The sequence below is a fragment of the Peromyscus californicus genome, unplaced genomic scaffold (genome assembly GCF_007827085.1).
Source record: "Peromyscus californicus insignis strain IS unplaced genomic scaffold, ASM782708v3 Scaffold_6__1_contigs__length_162567912, whole genome shotgun sequence".
Classification (NCBI taxonomy): Eukaryota; Metazoa; Chordata; class Mammalia; order Rodentia; family Cricetidae; genus Peromyscus; species Peromyscus californicus.
Genome location: NW_026294584.1, coordinates 84,346,234 through 84,367,464, shown reverse-complemented (window position 1 = coordinate 84,367,464; position 21,231 = coordinate 84,346,234). Strand labels below are relative to the sequence as shown.

The window sequence follows — 21,231 nt, the reverse complement described above, 5'->3', positions numbered from 1 at the left end:
TCCAAACAAGACCCAGGGTTCTATGGGTCAGAGATGATTACCCTAAGGTATTAGAAGTTTGAATCTATTTTTGTTCACTTCGATGGAGTTCTCCTTTTACTTTGACTCCTTTTATATGGATATAATACAGAGGACTATAAGGGACAAAGAAGTCTATTTTACTAATTGGATATAGGAACTGCGTAATAATTCTGGAGGTCTGTTCTATATTGCTTTTTATGGTTGTGCTAAACACCATGAGCTAAAGAAACTTGGGAAAGAAAGGGTTTATGTCAGTGTAGTTCCACCTCACAGTCCGTTGTGAAGGGAAGTCAGGGCAGGAACAGAAGCAGAGGCCATGGAGGAGTGTTGTTTGCACACTAACCCCCATGGTTTGCTCACCTTTCTTTCTCACACTACCCACCACCACCTGTTCAGTATTAGCACTGTCTACATTGAGCTTGGCCTTCTCATATCTCACATCAATCAAGACAATACCATACATGCTTGCTTAGAGGTGATTATGATAGAAGCGTTTTCTCAGTTGAAGTTCTCTCAATCCAGATGTCACTATCTTGTATTAAATTGACAAAAACAAAATAAAACCTAACAAAAAACAAACAAAAAAATCATTCAGAACAAGGCTTCCATCAGATTTTAATAACACATTACCTTGAGTTCCAAATTCTATTTCTGAAGTATAAGATTTTCATTTTCTCTTAATTTTGTATATAATAGCTAGAAACTCTCTAGCTGTTGGAAAGAGGTTTATCTATTGTATTGGTTGGTGTCTCTGTGTGTAAGCAGCCATCCATGTATGTGCCTACAGGTGCTGACAGAGGACAGAAAAGAATATTGGATTCCCTGGAGATGGGTTCTAGAAAATGGTGAGCAACTTCATGTAGGTGCTAGTTATAAAACTCGTGTTTTGGAAGAATAGCAAGTGCTCCTAACTGCTGAGCCATCTACCAATCCCCCTGAGAAAGTTTATGTCAAAACATCATACTAAAGCCATTTCACTGTATGAGCTATTGAGGAATCTCAACAAATAAAAGGGCCTGCCACCAAGCCAACAACTTGAGATTTTCTTAGACTAACATGGTAGGAGGGGACTGACTCCCATGCATTGTCCTCTGCAATCCATGGGTGTATCATGAAATGAACATGCCTCTACACACATACGTAAAACATAGTACATAAATAAAACTAAAAAGATCATTTAATTAAGGTATAATTACTATGTGAAACTTAATACATATTTAATTCATATAAAATTGAGTTGGAATAAAATATCATTTTCCACAAACACCAGAGGCCCATCAATCACTTCCAAAGTTTCCTCAAACCATATATTATTCCAGGTAAATTATTTCCCACCTCCTTTACATTTTCACAATGAACACTTCAGGATACTCCTTCCCAGTATTTTATTTTTTCTGCTCCCTAGAGAAAAATTCAGTGGACCACAGGAACAACTGCTCTTAAGTTCTATATTTAAATTCTTAAATGAAGAGCTTTTTTTCTGTAAAATCAATGCAAGAAAAGGAAATGCATAATTATCAACTCAGAGAGAGTAGTTGCAAACATACATCTTCATTTTCACTCTTTCCAATGTTTCTGTAGCACAGCATTTATTGAGGTTCTAGCGTTACCCAGATTGACAGTTTTTAGCGTGTTCTTTTTATATCAAGCATCAGATTTTGTTTAGATATTGTCACCCCTGACATAGAAGATGTTTTATGTGATTTTGCAATCATGAGAAACCTGCAAAACTCTTGCCCTTATCTATACTGCAACACTAACCCAGGCCTTTGCATATTGCTCCCTAGGGAAGACCCACCCTTGCTAGTCTCAGATAAAAGCTCAGTTGTCTTCTTGTAGTTACTGATCAGTCACCTCAGACTGCCTCCTCAAAATGAAGTTGCCTGTTCAGCTCTTGGTGCTGCTGTTGTTCAGGATTTCTGGTGAGGACAGGGGGAAGTGAGAAAGGATGATGGGTAGGGAGTATGAGACCTGGGTCACACATGTGTTTTGTCCAGGTATGAAAAGACAGGTCTTATCCTCCAAGATGGGGCCTGTGATATTAGTATCGGGGAGATGGAGGTTCCAGATGAGAGAGAACCTGGACTATAATGCAGATTATGACAAAGATGGATGGGGATGGAATAAACTATGCCGAGAATCCCTTTGGGCTTTCAATTTGCTTGTTTTGTTTAAAAGGGAGTTATACTATATAAAGTATTGCATGTCAATATAAACATCTGTTGAAATAAATATAAAAAACTATAATCACAAAGATCGTTCATGAAGTTTGTTCATAAATTTCCACTTCTCTCTTACATTTCAGCTTCCAACAGTGATGTTGTGGTGACCCAAACTCCAACCTCCCTGCCTGTCAGCCTTGGAGATCAAGCCTCCATCTCTTGCAGATCTAGTCAGAGCCTTGTACATGGTGATGGAAACACCTATTTGTATTGGTGCCTGCAGAGGCCAGGCCAGTCTCCAAAGCCGCTTATCTACAGGGCTTCCTACCGATATTCTGGGGTGCCAGACAGGTTCAGTGGCAGTGGGTCAGGCACAGATTTCACACTCAAGATCAGCAGAGTAGAGCCTGAAGACTTGGGAATTTATTACTGCATGCAATATACACATTTGTCCCACAGTGATTCAGACCCTAACAAAAACGTCTTTGTTTGCAGTGGTCCAGCTGCTGAGTATGTTCCTCATCTGTGTAAAAGTGTTGCTGAGGAACACCAGATTACTGGTTGCAGCTGAGTACCTTTGAGCATGAGTGCTGTGACTACAACTCCACACTAATGTATTCCTGGCTTCATCAACTGCAATAACAATGATACTGCATCTTCATTAGGAGAATAGTGAACAGGTGCTCTCTCAGCAAACAGAATGAATGACGGGGTGAAGCTGAGTGAAAACTGGATTTGATAAATCATGTTTCAAGTGTTTTATTTGAGGTATGAGTGGCTCTAGAAGACCTGAATAGTTTAGACATGCATAGAAGCTGCATAAACAGCATCTACTGGAGTTTGTCAAACCCTGGAATCTATCTCAAGGTGGTAGAGGAGGCAGGAACATGGGCACAGAGCCTTTTCCCCCAGTGCCTAATCAAGCAAAGAAGACAACATCACCAAGCTTTTCAGAGGAAGGAAGATGTGTATTGATCCTGAGGTAGCACTGAAGAATGAAGAGACTGAATGACTCATGAAAAAAAAAAACTAAAAAATGAAGGCTAGATGAAGGCCTGTCACTATCCATTCCCTGTAACCAATATTAATCTTTTTATTTCATTTAATAAATTACTTAATTTTAGAAGTGAGTATAAATTCTTTAACTTCCCCCCAAAGACACAGGGTAGTAAGTGAGCCACAGGTTATATGGAGTCTCATACTAGGACTTTCTAATTTTGTCCATGATAAAATCACTATGATAAGGTCAAGTTGTCCATGCCATTGACCTTAGCATGATGTTGAAGGACTCTTTCTACAGTATGATTGTGAAAAATGTAGTGGCATTCAGGAGAAAATTTACTTACTGCCATCAAACTTTGTAGTTTTCTTTTTAAAATATATGAATTTTATATTTTCAAATTAGTACAAAAATTATGAATGATAATACAGTAGCAAGAGAAATTAAAATTATGTACATTATATAGAATTTTAACACCTATAAGGCAATTACCATAAATGCTACCACCAATTTAATTGTACATTTGTGTGTCTTGTGTATGTGTGTGTATGAGAGAGATAGAGAGAGAGAGAGAGAGAGAGAGAGAGAGAGAGAGAGAGAGAGAGAGAGAGAGAGAAACAAGGAAACAAGGGCATCAAAGTCAGCATCTTGTACATGGTAGGCAGGCTCTCTATCACCTAGCTAAATATCTTGTCCTTTGCAGTCTTAAACTGATAAATGAAAAAGCTTAAAATATTGATGGCAATAAATGCACTGTCTGCGACCTTAACACTCAAAACTTTACATACCAAGTGAAGTCTCTAGGTATACATGATACAGATTCGAAGAATGCTTCCCACATGTTTCCCTGAAAATCATGGATGTGTATCTTGAATTTCTTCTTTTTGTTTGTTTGGTAATGTTTGAGATTGTAATTTAATTGCAACGTGTCCCCCTTCCCTTTCATCCCTCCAAAACCTCCTATATAACTCTCCCTCAAATTTATGTTTTCATCAATTGCTTTTCTATGTAATCTTTATATTTGAGTATGTATGTATATATTGAATATATGTATATATGTATATATTCAATTTAAATATATGTATATCCATATATATTCCTAAATATAACTTGTTGAGTCAACATAATATCATGCATATTTTTATGGCTGACCTTACAGCAGTGGACAACTAATTGTTAGGTACTTCCCTAGGGAAGGGCCACCCCTCATGCTCCTTGGGTTACAGAGTTGCTTGTAGTTCTTTGTGTAAAGTTGAGGCTCTTGGGGTTTCCCCAATGCATTTTGACATGTTCAATGATGCCGCCTTTCTTCTCGTCACATTTGGAGAGTTATGTTGTTGAAAAATTATAGGTATAGCTTCTGATGTAACTAGGACATACAATCCCACAGCAAATTACCTGATCTGCTGGCTCTTACAATCTTTCTTGCTCTCCTTCTCAACTTTCCCGGAGTCTTAGGTGTGGGCACATCTTGCAGATGTATTTATTGGTACTGGGCTTCACAGCTATGCATTTTGTTTTTTGTTTTTTTTTAGCTCTGCATTTTGATTGGTTATGATTTTCTTTATGGGTCTCTGTTGTAAAAAGAAGTTAACATTATGAGGGGTCATGATTGCACTTATCTGTGGGTATAAGAAGAAATATTTTTATTTTTATTTTTATTAATGATTATGCTGGTTTAGTGTAACAGTAATTGTAGAATTTCCTCCAATAACTGTGATTTCACTAAGATTGATTCATTTTTTATTAAGAAATTTTTTATTCATTTTACATATCAAACACAGATTCCCCTCTCTTCCCCCCTCCATCCCCACCCAGGTTTCACGACCCCAACAACCCCCCCAACCAACCCCCCATTCCCTCCTCCAAAAAAGTAAGGTCTCCCATAGGGAGTAAGCAGAGCCTGGTACATTCAGTTGAGGCAGGTCCAAACCTGTCCCCCTGCATCAAGGCTGTGCAAGTTGTCCCACCATAGGTAATGAGCCACAAAAAGCCAGCTCATGCACCACAGATGGTTCCTGATCCTACAGTCAGGGGACCCTTTAAGAAGATCAAGCTACACAATTGTTTTGCTTATGCAGAGGGCCTAGTCCAGTCCCATGGAGGCTCCACCGCAATTGGTCTGAAGTTCATGAGTTCCCACTAGCTTGGTTTGGTTGTTTCTGTAGGTTTCCCCATCATGATCGTTATGCCCTTTTCACTTAGAATCCTTCTTCCCTTACTTTTACTGGACTCCTGGAGCTTGGCTGTAGATCTCTGCATTGACTTCCATCAGTTTCTGGATGAGGGCTCATGATGACAGGATATTCACGAACCTGATTACTGGAGCTGTAGGTTGTAGTCTGATATTCCTTTGCTTTATATCTAGTATAAGATTATTTAGCTAGTTTTCCTCTTATTGAGCAGGTCTTAAGTCCAATTAGAAAGCAATTGGTTACTGCCTAGAAGTGTTGTCTCTACTACACTCATAGATTTATTGTGATATGCTGGAGCTTGATGCTGATCATAGGTGTCATATCGGGTAAGACTGTTGGTGCCTCCCTCCTTTTGAAGCTTGTATGTCACCTTCTGATATCAGGAAATATGGTCTTATGAAAGGATTTTTTCCTGTCAGCTCCAGCTTAGGGGTGTCTCTACTCTGTTTCTGAAGTCCCAACTCTGGGAAACAGCATTCAGTTATATGTTTTGGGAGTCTCTTAGACATGCCTGACCAAAAGCTCAAAAGAGGGCTTCTAATGTCCAGTATTGGGGTTTTGGTTAGGTGATCTTTGACTGTTCAATGGGGCACTATCAGCCTGGATGAAAAAAAATATTAAAACTATATACTTACATTATTTGAGTTATAGGATTTTAAAAGGTAAATAGTTAATAGTCTTGTGAAATTCTCAGATATTGACTTTTTATTTTCCTCAACTCCTTCCTTCTGCATTTACCTCAACCCTTCCCTAAGGAGTCTCCCTTTATTTATTTCCCTAACAGATCATTTGTATCCTGTGACTCTCTTTCACACTCTTCCCAACTTCTTTGGTATTTACCTCCTTTCCCTATCTTAGGACCCTTCTTTCAAATTTTCCTGATTAAACTGTTTGTACCTTCTGTTCCCCTCTTTATTGCTCTTCAACACCCCTATTCTGACAATGGTCCTATTTTACTTTCCTAGTTTGTGTAATTAATTCAGGATATAATTCACATCTGAAGACATGGAGCTAGGAGCCTCCAATAAGAAAGAATAAGGAATATTTGCCTTTTCTGGGTCTCGGTTACCCCAGCACCGGGTTTCTCCTTTACCCCATAATGTCTCCCTCTATCAAGGTATCTCTTTTGATTGAAGTGATAGATATGGATCTAATTTCATCGTTCTGCATGTGTACATCCTGTTTTCATAAAATCATTTAGAGAAGAGAATAATCTTTATTTTCAGTGTATATTTTTGTCATCTTTGTCAAATATTAATTGATTAAAGTTATGTATGCTCATGTTTAGATCTTCTGTTTTGTTCCATTTGTCTACATGTCTCTTTTTCTGTCAATGCCATGATGATTTTATTACTATGGTTCTTTAATATAGCTGAAGATCTGTAATTATAATCCCTCCATCTTTGTTCTTTTTACTCAGGATTATTTTCTTATCCAAGGTCTTTTGTAGTTTCATATGAATTTTAAGATAGTTCTTTCTATTCTGCAAATAATGAGACAGAAACTTTAATGGTTATTGCATGAATCTGTGAATATCTTTTGGTAGAATGGTCATTTATCCAATGTTACTGCTACCAATCCATGAGCATGGGTTGTTTTTTCCAGTTTCTAGTCCCTTTCACCAGCTCTTTCTTCAGAGATTTAACATTTCATTTTGAGGTTCTTCACTTCCTTGTTTAAGTTTATTTCTAGATATGTTATTTTCTTTGAGACTATTGTGAATGGAAGAGCGCCCATGATTGCCTTCTTTGTATGTCTGTTGGTGGTGTATATAAAAGCTATTGATTTGTGGAAGTCACAAATTCTGCCACATTCCTAAATTTTTAATATTTTCTGTAAGTTTTCTGGTAGAATTTGAGGGATCTCTAAATAAATAATATCATATCAACTGCAAATAGAATAGTTCGACTTCTTCATTCCCTGTCTGTAGCCTTTTAATTCCCTTCCCCTGCCTTATTTTTACACCTAGTACTTCAGCACAGTGTTGAAAAAGAGTGAGAATAGTAGACAGCCCTCACTTTTCCTGACTTCTATGTAATTGTTTCAAGCTTTTCTTCAATTATGATGATTGGATTTTGCATATATATATATATATATATATATATATATATATATATATATACACACACACACACACATTGATGTATATTCCTTCTATCATTACATTATACAGGAATTTTACCATGTAGGTACACTGGATTTTGTCAAAGGCATTTTCTGCATTTATTGAAAAGATCATGTGATTTTTGTATTCAAGTTCATTTATGCTGTTCATTACATTTTTCACTTGTGCATGTTGAACCATTTCTGTGTTTCAGAGACAAGGCTCATTTGGTCATGGTGCCTTGTCTTTTTGATGTATGTCTATGTTTTGTTTGCCCTTTTTTTACTGAGACTTGGGAAACTAAGTTTATCAGAGATATTGGCCTAGAGTTTCCTTTTGCTGTTAAATCTGCACCTGGTTCAGGTATTAGGGTGGTACTGGTTTAATAGAAGTAGTTTGAGACTGCAACTTTTGTTTTTGTTTTTCTTGTTTGTTTGTTTTTAGTTAATTGATCTTTAAAGGTCTAGTGGAATTTGTCTAACAGCCCATCTAGTCCTTAGGGTTTCTTTCTTTCTTTCTTTCTTTCTTTCTTTCTTTCTTTCTTTCTTTCTTTCTTTCTTTCTTTCTTTCTTTTTTTTTTTTAAGCTGTAAGGATTTTAATTACTATTTCAAGCTCTTCATTTATTCTGTATCTGTTCAGGTTGTTGGCTTCTTGGTTTAATTTTTTGGGTGGTTTGGCAAAATCTAGAGAAGGATCCAGTTCTTTTAGACATTCTAGCTTTATGAAGTATAGATTTAAAAATATTCCCTTAAAATAATCTGAAATTCTTTGGTGTGTATTGTAATGTTTCCATGTACTTACGATTCAGTTAATCTGGATATTTTCTTTCTATCTTTGGTTTGTTTGGCCCAAAGTTTGGTCACTTATATTTATCTTCTCAAGGAATCTGCTCTTGGATTTGTTAATTCTTCATATTGTTTTCTTTCTTTCAGATTCATAGATTTTGGCTTTGGTTTTCAGGATTTCTTGCCATGGAATGGTTTGGATTTGACTTGTTCTTACTTCCAACTTTTTAGTTGCATCATTATGCTATTTATTAATGCTAGTTTTGCTTTTTTTAAATATAGGCACTTACAGCTATAAATTTTCTGCACAGGGTTGCCTTCAATAAGTCTTAGAATTTTTATTTTATTTTTTATTTAATTAACATTTTTATCATTTATTTTACATAGCAACTACAATTTCCCCTCCCTCCTCTCATCCTATTCCCTCCTAGCTCCCATTTACCTCCTTTCCCATCCAGTCATCCTCAGTCTCCATTCAGAAAGGGCGAGGTTTCCCATGGACTTGAACAAAGCATGACACATCAAGTTGAGGGAGGACCAAGTTCCTCCTTCTGCATCAAGGTTGAGCAAGGTAATCCAACATGGAGAACAACTGTCACACACATACACAGGGTCTAGGTTGGTCCCATGCAAGCTCCCTAACTGTTGGTCCAGAGTTCATGATTTCCCACAAGCTCAGGTGAACTGACTCTGAGGGTTTCCTAGTCATGACCTTAACCTGCTAGTGCTCAGCTGTGGGTATCTGCATCTGCTTCCTTCACTTACTGGATAAAGGCTCTCTGATGACAATTAGGGTAGTGACCAATCTTATTACATAGATGGCCAGTTCATGCTTCCTCTCCACTATTGCTAGGGGTTAGTTGGGGGTCATCCTTGTGGACTCCTGGGAGTTTTCCTAGCACCAGGTTTCTCTCTAACGCTGAAATGACTCCCCCCATCAAGATGTCTCTTTCATTACTCTCCCCCTCCATCCTTCCTCCAGCTTGCCTCCTGCCCTCAGTATGCCCAACCTGCTCCCTCAAGTTCACATTCTCCCATTACCCCACCACCACCCTCAGTTTACTCAGGAGATCTCATCTATTTCCTTTCCAAATGAAATTCATGCATCCCTCTTTGGGTCTGCCTTGTTATCTAGTCTCTCTGATACTGTGGATTGTAGCTTGTAATCCTATAAATTTACTCCTAATATCCATGCATGAGTGAGTATATACCATATTTTTCCTTTCTGAATCTGAGTTACCTCACACAGAATGATTTTTTTCTAGTTCTATCCATTTACCTGAAAATATTATGAGGTCAATATTTTTTACAGCTGATTAATACTCCATTGTGTAAACGTACCTAAATTTCTTTATTCATTTTTTGGTTGAGAGACATGTTGGTTGTTACCATGTTCTAGCTATTATGAATAATGCTTCTATGAATATGATTGAGCAAGTTGCCTTGTGATATGATTGAACATCCTTGGGTATATGCCCAAGATTGGCATAGTTGGGTCTTGTCGTAGATTGATTTCCAATTTACTGAGAAGCCACCATACTTATTTCCAAAGTAACTGTGTAAGTTTGCACTCCCACACCAGTTGAGTATTTCCCTTACTCTACATCCTCTCCATTGTAAGCTGTCATCAGTATTTTCAATGTTAGCCATTCTGACAGGTGTAAGATGGTATCTCAGAATTGTTTTGATTTGCATTACCCTAATGACCAAGGATGTTTAACAATTCATTAAGTGTATTTGAGACATTTGAGATTCTTCTGTTGAGAATTCTCTGTTAGACCTCTACTCCATTTTTAATTGGATTATTTGGTGCTTTGATGTCTAGTTTCCTGAATTCTTTTGGAGATCAGCCCTCTATCAAATGTGCGGTTGGTGAAGGTATTTTCCTATCCTGTAGGCTGCTGTTTTGTCTTCTTGACCATGTCTTTGGCTTACAGAAGCTTCTCATTTTCAGGAGGACCCATTTATTAATTGTTGCTCTCAGTGTCTGTGCTACTGGTGCTATATTCAGAAAGTAGTTTCCTGTGCCATTGCATTCAAGGCTTCTTCTGACATTCTCTTCTATTAGGTTCAATGTAACTGAATTTATGTTGATATCTTTGATCCACTTGGCCTTGAGTTTTGTGCAGGGTGATAGATTTGTATCTATTTGCATACTTCTACATGCAGACATCCAGTCATGCTGGCACCATTTGTTGAAGATGTTTTCTTTCTTCATTGTATAATTTTTGCTTTTTTCCCCAAAAATCAGGTGTTCATAGGTGTGTAGATTTGTCATGGTATTCAATGCAATTCCTCTGATCCATGTGTCTGTTTTTTTCTGGCAATAACAAGGGTTTTTTTTTATTACTATAGCTCTACAATAAAGCTTGAAGTCATAGATGTGATACCTCTTGAAGTTCATTTATTGTAAAGGATTGATTATCTATCCTGGATCTTTTGTTCTTCCATATGAACTTGAGAATTGTGTTTTGAGGTCTGTGAAGAATTATGTTGGGGTTTTGATGTGGATTGTATTGAATCTGTAGATTATTTTTGGTAAGATTGTCATTTGTACTATGTTTGTTCTGCCTGTCCATGAGCATGGGAGATCTTTTCATTTTCTGATATCTTCTTCAATTTCTTTCTTCAAAGACTTAATGTTCTTGTCATATAGGCCTTTCACTTGTTTGATTAGAGTTACTCCAAGATGTTTTATATTATTTGTTGCTATTGTAAATGATATGTTTCTCTGATTTCTTTCGCAGCCCATTTATCATTTGAATATAGGAAGGCTATTGTTTTTTTGAGTTAATCTTTTATCCCACCACATTACTCAAGGTGTTTATCAGGTGTAGAAGTGCCCAGGTAGAACTTTTGCAGTCCTTTATATATGCAAACTTACCATCTGCAAATAACAAAAGTTTTACTTCTTCTTTTTGAATTTGAATCCTTTTGATTGTCTTTTGTTGTCTTATTGCTCTACCTAGAACTTCAAGTACTATATTGAACAACTATGGAGAGAGTGGACAGCATTGTCTTGTCCTAGATTTTATTGTAATTACTTGCTCTCTGAGTAAGTTTCTCTCCATTTAATTTGATATTGGCTGTTGGCTCACTGAATATTGTTTTTATTATGTTTAAGTATGTTCCTTGTATCTCTGATATCTCCAAGACCTACATCATGAAGGGTGTTGGATTTTGTCAAAGGCATTTTCAGCATCTAATGAGAAGATCATGTGACTTTTTTCTCCCAGTTATTTTTTTATATATATATTGTGGAAATCACTGACAAATTTTCATATGTTGCACCATCCCTGCATCTCTGGGATGAAGCCTACTTGATAATGGTGGAAGATTTTTTTAATGTGTTCTTAGATTTGATTTACTGGTATTTTGGTTAGTTTGGATAAGGATTTGTCTGTCTTGTTGATTTTCTCTAAGAACCAACTCTTTGTTTCATTGACTCATTGTACTGTTCTCTTTGTTTCTATTTTATTGATCTTAGTTCTGAGTTTGATTAATCTTTGCTGTCTACTCCTCTTGGTGAGTTTGCTTCTTTTTGTTCGGGAGCTTTCAGGTATGCTGTTAAGTCACTTGCGTGAGATTTCTCTGAATTCTTTATGTAGGCATTTAATGCTATGAACTTTACTCTTAGCACTGCTTTCATAGTATCTCATAAGTTTGGGTATGTTGTGCATTCATTTTCATTGAATTCTAGGAAGTCTTTAATTTCTTTCTTAATTTCTTCCTTGACCCAGTGGTAATTCAGTTGAGAGTTGTTCGGTTTCAATGAGTTTGTAGGCTTTCTGTAATTTGTGTTGCTGTTGAATTCTAAATTTTACCCATGGTGATCCAATATGACACAGGGAGTTATTTCAATATTTTTGTATCTGTTGAGATTTGCTTTATGTCTATGTGGTCAATTTTAGGGAAGGTTCTGTAAAGTACTGAGAAGAAGCTACATTCTTTTGTATTTGGGTGAAATATTCTATAGATATCTGTTAAGTATTTGATTCATAACCTCTGTTGGATCACTTATTTCTCTGCTAAGTTTCTGTCTGGCAGCCCTGTCCATTGGTAAGAGTGGGGTGTTGAAGCCTCCTGTTGGCAGAAGTTTCCCTATCCCAACTGCCTGCTCTCAAATAACTAGCAGCCACTTCCCAAATAACTGACATGGAGACTTAATATAAATTATAAATGCCCAGACAATGGTTCAGGCTTGTTACTACCTTACTCTTACATTTAATTTAACACATAATTCTTATCTATACTTTGCCACATGGCTCATAGCTTGTTACCTCATTTTCTACATATCCTGCTCCCTGGACAGCTGCCTAGCATCTCTTCTGACTCCACCCTTCTTTCTCCCAGCAGTCTCAGGTTGGCTGTCCTACCTAAATTTATCCTGTTCATCTATTGGCCAGTCAGCTGGTTTATTAAACTAATCATAATGACATATATTCACATAGTGTATAGAAAAATTCCCCACACTATTTCCCCCATTTTTTTCTAATTAAAAATGAAGTTTTAAACTTTACCATATCTCTTACTATCCAGAACTATGATGGGTCCAGCTCAGAAACTAATGTCCAATCAAGGTTTACTGGTAGTAGATCTTTGAGAGATTTCACTTTCACTCTCAGTAGTCTTGAGTCACAGGGGTCACATTAGATCATCCTACATATCAGATTTTTATATTACATTTCATAACAGTAGCAAAATTACTCTTTTGAAGTGGCAATGAACATAATCATGGTTTAGAGTTATCAAAACATGATGAAATTTATTAAAGTGTCACGGCATTAGGAAGGTGAGAACAACTTTAAGTATAAGCAATTCATTTAAACCCATTAACTCACCCACCCAGACATCGATATTCTTGGTTCTTTGCACTGCACATGTTCTATCTGGGAAAAAATAGATATTTCTGTACATCTTTCTAGGGAAATCCTACAGAAAGTCTTCAAAGAACTATCAGGCATTATTAGTTTCAATGTTGAGGATTGACACAACAGTACTTCAGAATATGAGTGTGTTTGGACACAAGATTTAAAGAGATTATTTAAAGAGTCTCAATTGGAGAGACAATTATTTAAAGAGATTGTTTAAAAGAGACTCAATATTTGTAAAGTACAGTAGAGAAATCAAGATACCAGCTATATTATTCCCTTCTGGGAACTCTCACATTGGCTAATAGAACATCTTCTGATATTTTCAGTTTGTTTCTATTAGGCCTCTGATTACTAATTTTATGTTAAGGGTACCAATTATATTGGTTAGGAACCACCAAATTTAACTAAACAGAATGATCTCTTTAAATATCCTGGGTCCCAACACACTCACGTTATGATGTACTGCTGTGTTTATCCTTAACAGACGGTACAGGCTTTCAGGTGATCCCATCCCTTTGAGATGTTCACTTTATTCCTTGGTTAAGATAGTATCTGCCAAAATTCTCTGCTGCCCTGTTACTACTTCCCTTTTTGCAAATTAGGATTTATGTAAAAGTCTCTGATACTTTGTTAAATTCCTATTACTATTTAAAATGTTAGACTAATTCAAAGATTTTTCTCCAATAAGGATACCATATTAATAATTGTGTTGTTAAAATTCTTCCAATTTGACCCACTGATTTCTCTTGAAATTGGATTCAATTTATGATCATCTGAACCCTTCATGCTTACAGAAACTCTTAGTTGAAAATTCTAGATTCAGAAATTGTTAACTTCCTCAAAAAAGACTGACTGTTTTAATATGTAGAATTTATAAATTTTGAATGTTTAGGGTGACTAAGTAAGTCAATGCTTTTACACTAAGGAAAATTATCTATCTATGCAACACTATGTACAGAAATCCATACTGAGACATGTGTTCATATTTCTAGCTAAAATGATGTGAGCTTAAATGTCAAATATTTTCATGCTGTTTTAAAAATTCATAGTTTTTAAAGATATTTTCTTTCAACTCCCTTTCCTTGCATTAAATATGGCTCTTATTTTCATTAATTCATTTGTTTATTTGATCAACTCCATGTTTAAATCCTTCACATTTTTTTTAAATCTCCTATACCTCTTTGGAAACTTCTTCATATCTACATACACAGTTCTTCTACTCTGATTCTCCTTTTGTGGCATTCCTTAAGCAGATTTAGAGTAACTCAGGTACAGAGAGAAACTGGCATGTTAATATTCTCCTTGCCCCACATCTCTTGGTCTCATAGTCTGAACTCACAGTAACAGCACTACCTACCACAGAAAGAATAATTCTGAACTCCACTGTGGCTGTAGCTTCCTGTGAAGAGACTGCGCCTTCAGTTTTGCATGTTTGTATATTCAGACTCATAAATCTCTGCTATCCAGACTCATTGAGAAGCATGTTTTCTGGAATACTAAAACAATATTATTGTAATAAAATATGGACATTTAGAGAATATAGTAGATTCAAAGGTATGAAATAACATATTAAGGACAGGGCTTCCACATCTAAAGTCAATCATTTGCTTTAACTCTAGGAGGAGAACAGGAATAATAATCTGAATCATCTATTAATACTAGGCAGAGGTGCATGGTGGGTTATTGTTTTCTTTTGTTTGTTTGTTTTAGTATTTCTTAATTATTTATTTTAAGTCTTTTTTTGCAGATGGCTAGACCAAGAGCATGCTTTAGCCTCCAAAAACTATCTTCATGCCCAACTTCAGGGATATAAAGTTTTAACAGGCAAAACTCGCAAAGACACATCATTAGATCAGGGTCAGAGTAACCTTGAAATCTTCATTCCTTGATAGTTACCTAGTTCCACTTAGTGTTCAGCTTTGAATCTCCACATCTGGTCTCATCAGCTGCTGGATGGAGCCTCTCTGATAAAGATTATGCTAGGCTCTCATCTATGAGAATAATAGAATATTATTAATAATTATTTAATTGACTTTTTTTGCCCAATCATCTTTAGTTCTATCCTAGTTCTTTGCACAATCCAGCCTCTTGTTTCTATTCACCCAGGAAGTATCAAGCAAGAGCTACCTCTCCTAGCCTGGTGTGTGTCTTAAGTTGGACCAGTCATTGGTTGGTCATACCCACAATTTCTGAGACACCATTACCCTAGCACAACTTGAAGGCAGGACCAATTGTAGGTCAAAGGTTTGGTGGCTGTGTTGATGTTCCAGTCCTACCACTGGAAGCCTTGTCTGGTTACCAAAGATGACCAATTCAGGCACTATATCCCCCATTACTAGGGGTCTTCACTAGGGTCACCTTCATAAATTCCCATTAGTTCCATTGCACTAGGTTTTCACATTGACAAGTTTTGCCTCCCAATTCTAGTCGTCTCTCCCCATGTTCTCTCCCTCCATTCCTACCAACTCCTACTCCCTGTTTTTCCCATCTCCAATGGCCTCCAGTCCATTCAGAAATCTATTCTATTTCCCATTCCCAGAGACATCACCCCCTTAAGTCCTCCTTGTTACTTAGCCTCTCTGATTCTGTATCATAGAATTATTAGCCTTTACTTGACAGCTAATATTCACTTATAAAACTAGATATACTGCATCTTACAGAAGACAAAGTGGGAAGTAGCCTTGAACACATTGGGACAGAAGACAATTTCCTGAGCAGAATATCAATAGTGCAGGAATTAAAAATCAACAATTAATAATTGGGACCTTATGATAGTGAAAAATTTCTATAAGATAAAGGACACTGTGGTGATATTTTGTTTGTGCTGAAATGTGGTGATATTTTATTTGTGTTGTAATAAAGTTTGCCTGGAGATCAGAGGAAATAGCAAGCCATTTTAAGTAACCAAGAAGTCAGGCAGCACATGGCCTTATCCCTTAGCAGGCAGGATCTCTGTGTGTTCAAGGCCACACTAGGGAACAGGGCCAAACATGATGACACACGTCTTTAATCACAGTACTAACCACAGAGATCTGGAGGTCTATACAGACACAGAAAGTAACAGAGCTGTGTAGGAAGAGGAAGTGAGGTAGCTGGGCTAAGAGAGCCAATAAGAGGGCAGAACAGCAAGGCAATAAAGGTGGGGGTAGACAGGAAGTAACTCACATTTAGAAGCTGCAGAGTGGTGAGGTGAGGTTGGTTGGTGGCTTTCCCTATTTCCCTGATCTAAGGCTTTCATCCCTATATTTGGCTCCATGTGTTTTATTTAATATGACCATTTAGAAATTTGTCTGCAGGACACCATTAGTAGAACAAAACGACAGCCTACAAAATGGGAAAAGATTTTCACCAACTCTTCATCTGACAGAGGGCTGATATTCAAATTACATAAAAACTCAAAGAAAATAGACATCAACAAACCAATAATGCAATTTAAAAATGGGATATAGACCTAAATAGAAATTTCTCAGTAGAGGGAACTCAAATGCTGGAGAAACATTTAAAGAAATAATCAACATCCTTAGTCATCAGGGAAATGCAAGTAAAACTACTTTGAGATTTCATCTTACACCTGTCATAATGGCCAAGATCAAAAACACTAGTGGCAACTTACAATCTTGATCTACTTCATATGAAATCAGGGAACCAACCTTAACTGCCCTTAATTACTGGGCCATCTACCCTGCCCTTTATTTCATATTCCTTTAAGTAAGATGCACTGAGAACAGTTCATTGAGGCTAGCTTCTTAGGGCTGTCATGACCCAGGGTATTATTATAAAACCTCTGGTAACAATTGGTCTAATGCATACCCAATGATAAAGTAAATAATTTCAGCAGAACAGTTTGCACACAGATTCATGCATTCTCATGCTGTTGCTAGAAGCCGAGGAAGTAGAAGAGCAGCAACTAGAAGGAAAACTGGGTAAAGAAATAAAGTCAAAGCTGCAGGGTGTCTTTATTTTCATGAGCCACTGAAGAACAAATAGAAATGGACAGTAAGCAACATTCCCAAACAAAACACTTGGGGAAGAGACTTACGTTACATTTGTTTTCTAACATTTTAATTAATGTTAACCATTTTACTGAGTCTTAAACACAAACCTCACAATTTACAATAGAAATCAAGTTATTAAACAGATAGATATGTAAATAGGATCTGATTTTCTCATTTAAAATCGTATATGCTAGTTCTCTTGTTTTTGATTATCTTGTACTTTGGGAGTAAATCATTCAATGTTTAATACATTATACAGTATTTTTTTTCTTTTTTTTTTTTTTGGTTTTTCGAGACAGAGTTTCTCTGTGTAGTTTTGGTGCCTGTCCTGGATCTCGCTCTGTAGACCAGGCTGGCCTTGGACTCACAGAGATCTACCTGGCTCTGCCTCCTGAGTGCTGAGATTAAAGGCATGCACCACCAGCACCCAGCTACATTATACAGTATTCTTTATGTCACCTGGTAACATGGTTGCCATCTAGTAAGTGTCCATCTAAGCTATGTGAAATTGACAAAATTGTCATGTACTGTTCAATTCAAAATGACCAGCATGGGTTTGAGTATGGAGGAACTAACATGTTCTCCCCATTTGGTGAGAGTACACCAGCTAACTGACTTTGTTGAGTAGCTCTGATCTACCACCATAGTCCCTAATCTCCTAATAAGACCCAGGGGATTGGGGGTCAGAGATGATTGCCCTAAGGTATTAAAAGTTTGAATCTATTTTTGTTCACCTAGATGGAGTCTTCTGTGAATTTAGACATCTTTGTTATGGATATAACACAGAGGTCTATGAGGGGAAAGATTATCATTCAAAACTAATGAGAATCTAACAGAATTTTGTTTTCCTGATAGAGAAAAATTCTGAATTGGGAGAGTATTCCTGAGACTCAATATGTAAAAAATATATGCCGGGCGGTGGTGGCGCACGCCTTTAATCCCAGCACTCGGGAGGCAGAGCCAGGCGGATCTCTGTGAGTTCGAGGCCAGCCTGGGCTACCAAGTGAGTTCCAGGAAAAGGCGCAAAGCTACACAGAGAAACCCTGTCTCGAAAAACCAAAATATATATATATATATATATATATATATATATATATATATATATATATATATATATATATATATATATATATAAAATACCCCTGTTCATTCTTTCCTGTATTCTAACCCAGCCTTTCTCTTAAGAAGCTTATTTTACTAATACAGTATTGGAGTCATGTGATAACTCTTGAGGTCTGTCCTAGATTGCTCTTTATGATTGTGGTAAAAACTATGGGTTTTAGTTTAACCATGGTGAGAATGAACCACAATGTACAACAAAACCCATGTTTGAAGTTTATTGGTAGGGAGTGAAAAGAGGGGGTGAAGGCCTGCCTTGGAAAGAGAAGGGACTGAGAGAGTGAGAAATGGGTGGAGTTCACTTTTAAGGAGGGGCTTAGCACATGAGTGCATAAGCTTACTCAGGCACGCAGCACATGTGCATAGATTACTTAGTGATGTACTGCCATAAAAACCTGGGCTGACTGAACATTTGCCTGAAGATTGACAACACATGTGCAGCTGTGGGACCCTAGGGATGGCTAGACAATGCTGAAAATGCTAACACCATGAGCAAAAGAACTTGGAAAAGAAAGGGTTAAGGTCTGTATGCAGTTCCACTTCACAGTTCATCATGAAGGGAAGTCAGGGCGGGCACTGAAGCAGAGCAGGTATTGGGAGGCAGGAATAGAAGCAGAGGCCATGGAAAAGTGCTGCTTACTGGATTACTCCCCCTGATTTGCTCACCCTGCTTTCTTATTACCACCTGCCCATGGTTATCACTGTTTATGAACTGCACTTTACCATATCTAACATTAATCAAGACAAAACCACACAGACTTGCTTAGAGATGAATATTATCGAAGTATTTCCTCAGTTGAAGTTTTCTCAACATGGATATTACGATCTTGTATCAAGTTGCAAAAAAACAAAACAAAACAAAACAAAAAATAGGACAAGGGCTTCCATCAGATTTTAATGACGGATTAATTTGAATTTGAAATTCTATTTCTGAGGTATAACAATTCCCTTTTCTCTTAACTTTGCACTTATGTATTAGCTTTTTATCTGTGAGAAAGATGTTTATATATTTTGAACTGGATGTGTATGGCTTAATGTTTCTCTCTGTGTATAAGCAGACATGAATGTGTGTGCCTACAGGTGCCCACAGAGGACAGAAGTAATGGTGGATTCCCTGGAGCTGATTATAGGCAATGGTGAGCAGCTCTACAGCATAAGTGCTCTAGTTACGCAATCAGGTCCTCTGAAAGAACAGCAAGCAACCTTAACCGCAGAGCTACCTCTCAACCCCCTGGGAGAATTTTCTGTCAATACATCATACTAAAGCCATTTCATTCAATGACCTACTGAGATGTCTCAACAAAGAAAAGTGTCTGCAACCAAGCTAACAACTTGATATTTTCCTAGACTAATGTGATAGGAGAGGACTGACTCCCATGCACTGTCCACTGCAATCCATGTGTGTGCCAAGGAATGCACATTCCTCTACACATAAATGCAAACATATAATAAATCAATAAATAAATGTAAAATGATCATTTCATTAATGTATAATTGTTGTGCAAAAAGTTATACATACACAATTCATATAAAACAATTGAGTTGTAATACATCTGTGAAATATCATTTTCAACAAACGCCAGAAGCCCATAAATCACTTCCAAAGTTTCCTTAAACCACATATCCAAGGAAAATTACTTTTAGTATCCATTGCATTTACATTTTCATAGTCAACATGTAAGATATACCTTCTTGGTATCTTTATTTTTTTTTCTACGCCTATGGAGACAGATTCAATGAAACACAGGAAAGACAGTTCCTGAATTCTGCATTTAACATTCTTAAATGGAGAGCTATTTTTCTTGTAAAATTGATGAAAGAGGAAGAAATACATAGTTATTAACACAAAGAGAGTGATTACATACATACTTCTTCAATTTCACTCCTTCCAGTGTTTCTGGAATACAGAATTTACCAAGTTTCTGCCATTGACCAGATTTACAGTTTTTAGGATGTTATTTTCACATCAAGTACCACATTATGTTTAATTATTATCACCTCTGACATAGAAGATATTTGTGTGATTTTTACAATCTTGAGCATCCTGCATAAATCTTTCCTGTATCTATACTGCAGCACTAATCCAGGACTTTGCATATTGCTCCCTAGGGAGAACACACACTTGCTTGTCTCAGATAAAAGTTCAGTTGTTTGATTGTGGTTACTGATTGGTCTGTTTGGGTTGCCTTCTCAAAATGAAGTTGCCTGTTCTACTGTTGGTGCTGCTTTCCTGGTGTTGGTTGTTCTGGATTCCTGTTGAGAAGAGCAGGAAGTGAGAAAGGATGATGGGTAGGGAGGATGAGCTCTTGGTCTCACTGATGGTCATATGTATTCTGTTCATGATGAGAAGACAGGCATTATCCTCCAGGGAGGAGCTGGTGAGATTCATATCTGGGATAAGAAGGTTCCAGATGGGAGAGAACCCGGGCTATAAAGGTTATGACACGGATGGACGGGAATAGCAAGCCTTATGCCTGGAAGCATTTTAGAGCTCTCAATTCACTTGTTTTGTTGAAAATGGAATTATAGTGCATAAGTATTGTATGCAAAATATGTTGAAAATATCAAAAAATATAATCACAAAGATTGTTCATAACTTTGTACTCCTCTCTCAATATTTCAGCTTCCAGAGGTGATGTTGTGATGAACCAAACCCACTCTCCCTGCCTATCAGCCTTGGAGATCAAGCCTCTACTGCTTGCAGGTTTAGTCAGAGCCTTGTATATAGTTATGGAACTACCTATTTATATTGCTACCTGCAGAAGCTAGGCCAGTCTCCACAGCTCCTGATATACAGGGTTTCCAACTGATTTTCAGGGGTGCCAGACACCCTGGTTCAGTGGCAGTAGGTCAGGCACAGATTTCATACTCAAGATCAGCTGAGTGGAGCCTAAGGATTTAGGAGTTATTACTGCATGCAAGCTAAAGATCATCCTCCTGGTGATGCAGACCCTAACAAAAATGTCCCTACTTGG

General features: G+C 37.1%; 1 gene segment (V, D, J or C); it reads left to right on the top strand.

The window, feature by feature from the left end:
• The first annotated feature begins 1,894 nt into the window (after window positions 1-1,894).
• LOC128099614 (Ig kappa chain V-II region 26-10-like) lies at window positions 1,895-2,754 on the top strand. The segment is given in 2 exon segments: window positions 1,895-1,943; window positions 2,327-2,754. Coding segments are annotated over 2 exon segments (477 nt in total).
• Window positions 2,755-21,231: the final 18,477 nt, after the last annotated feature.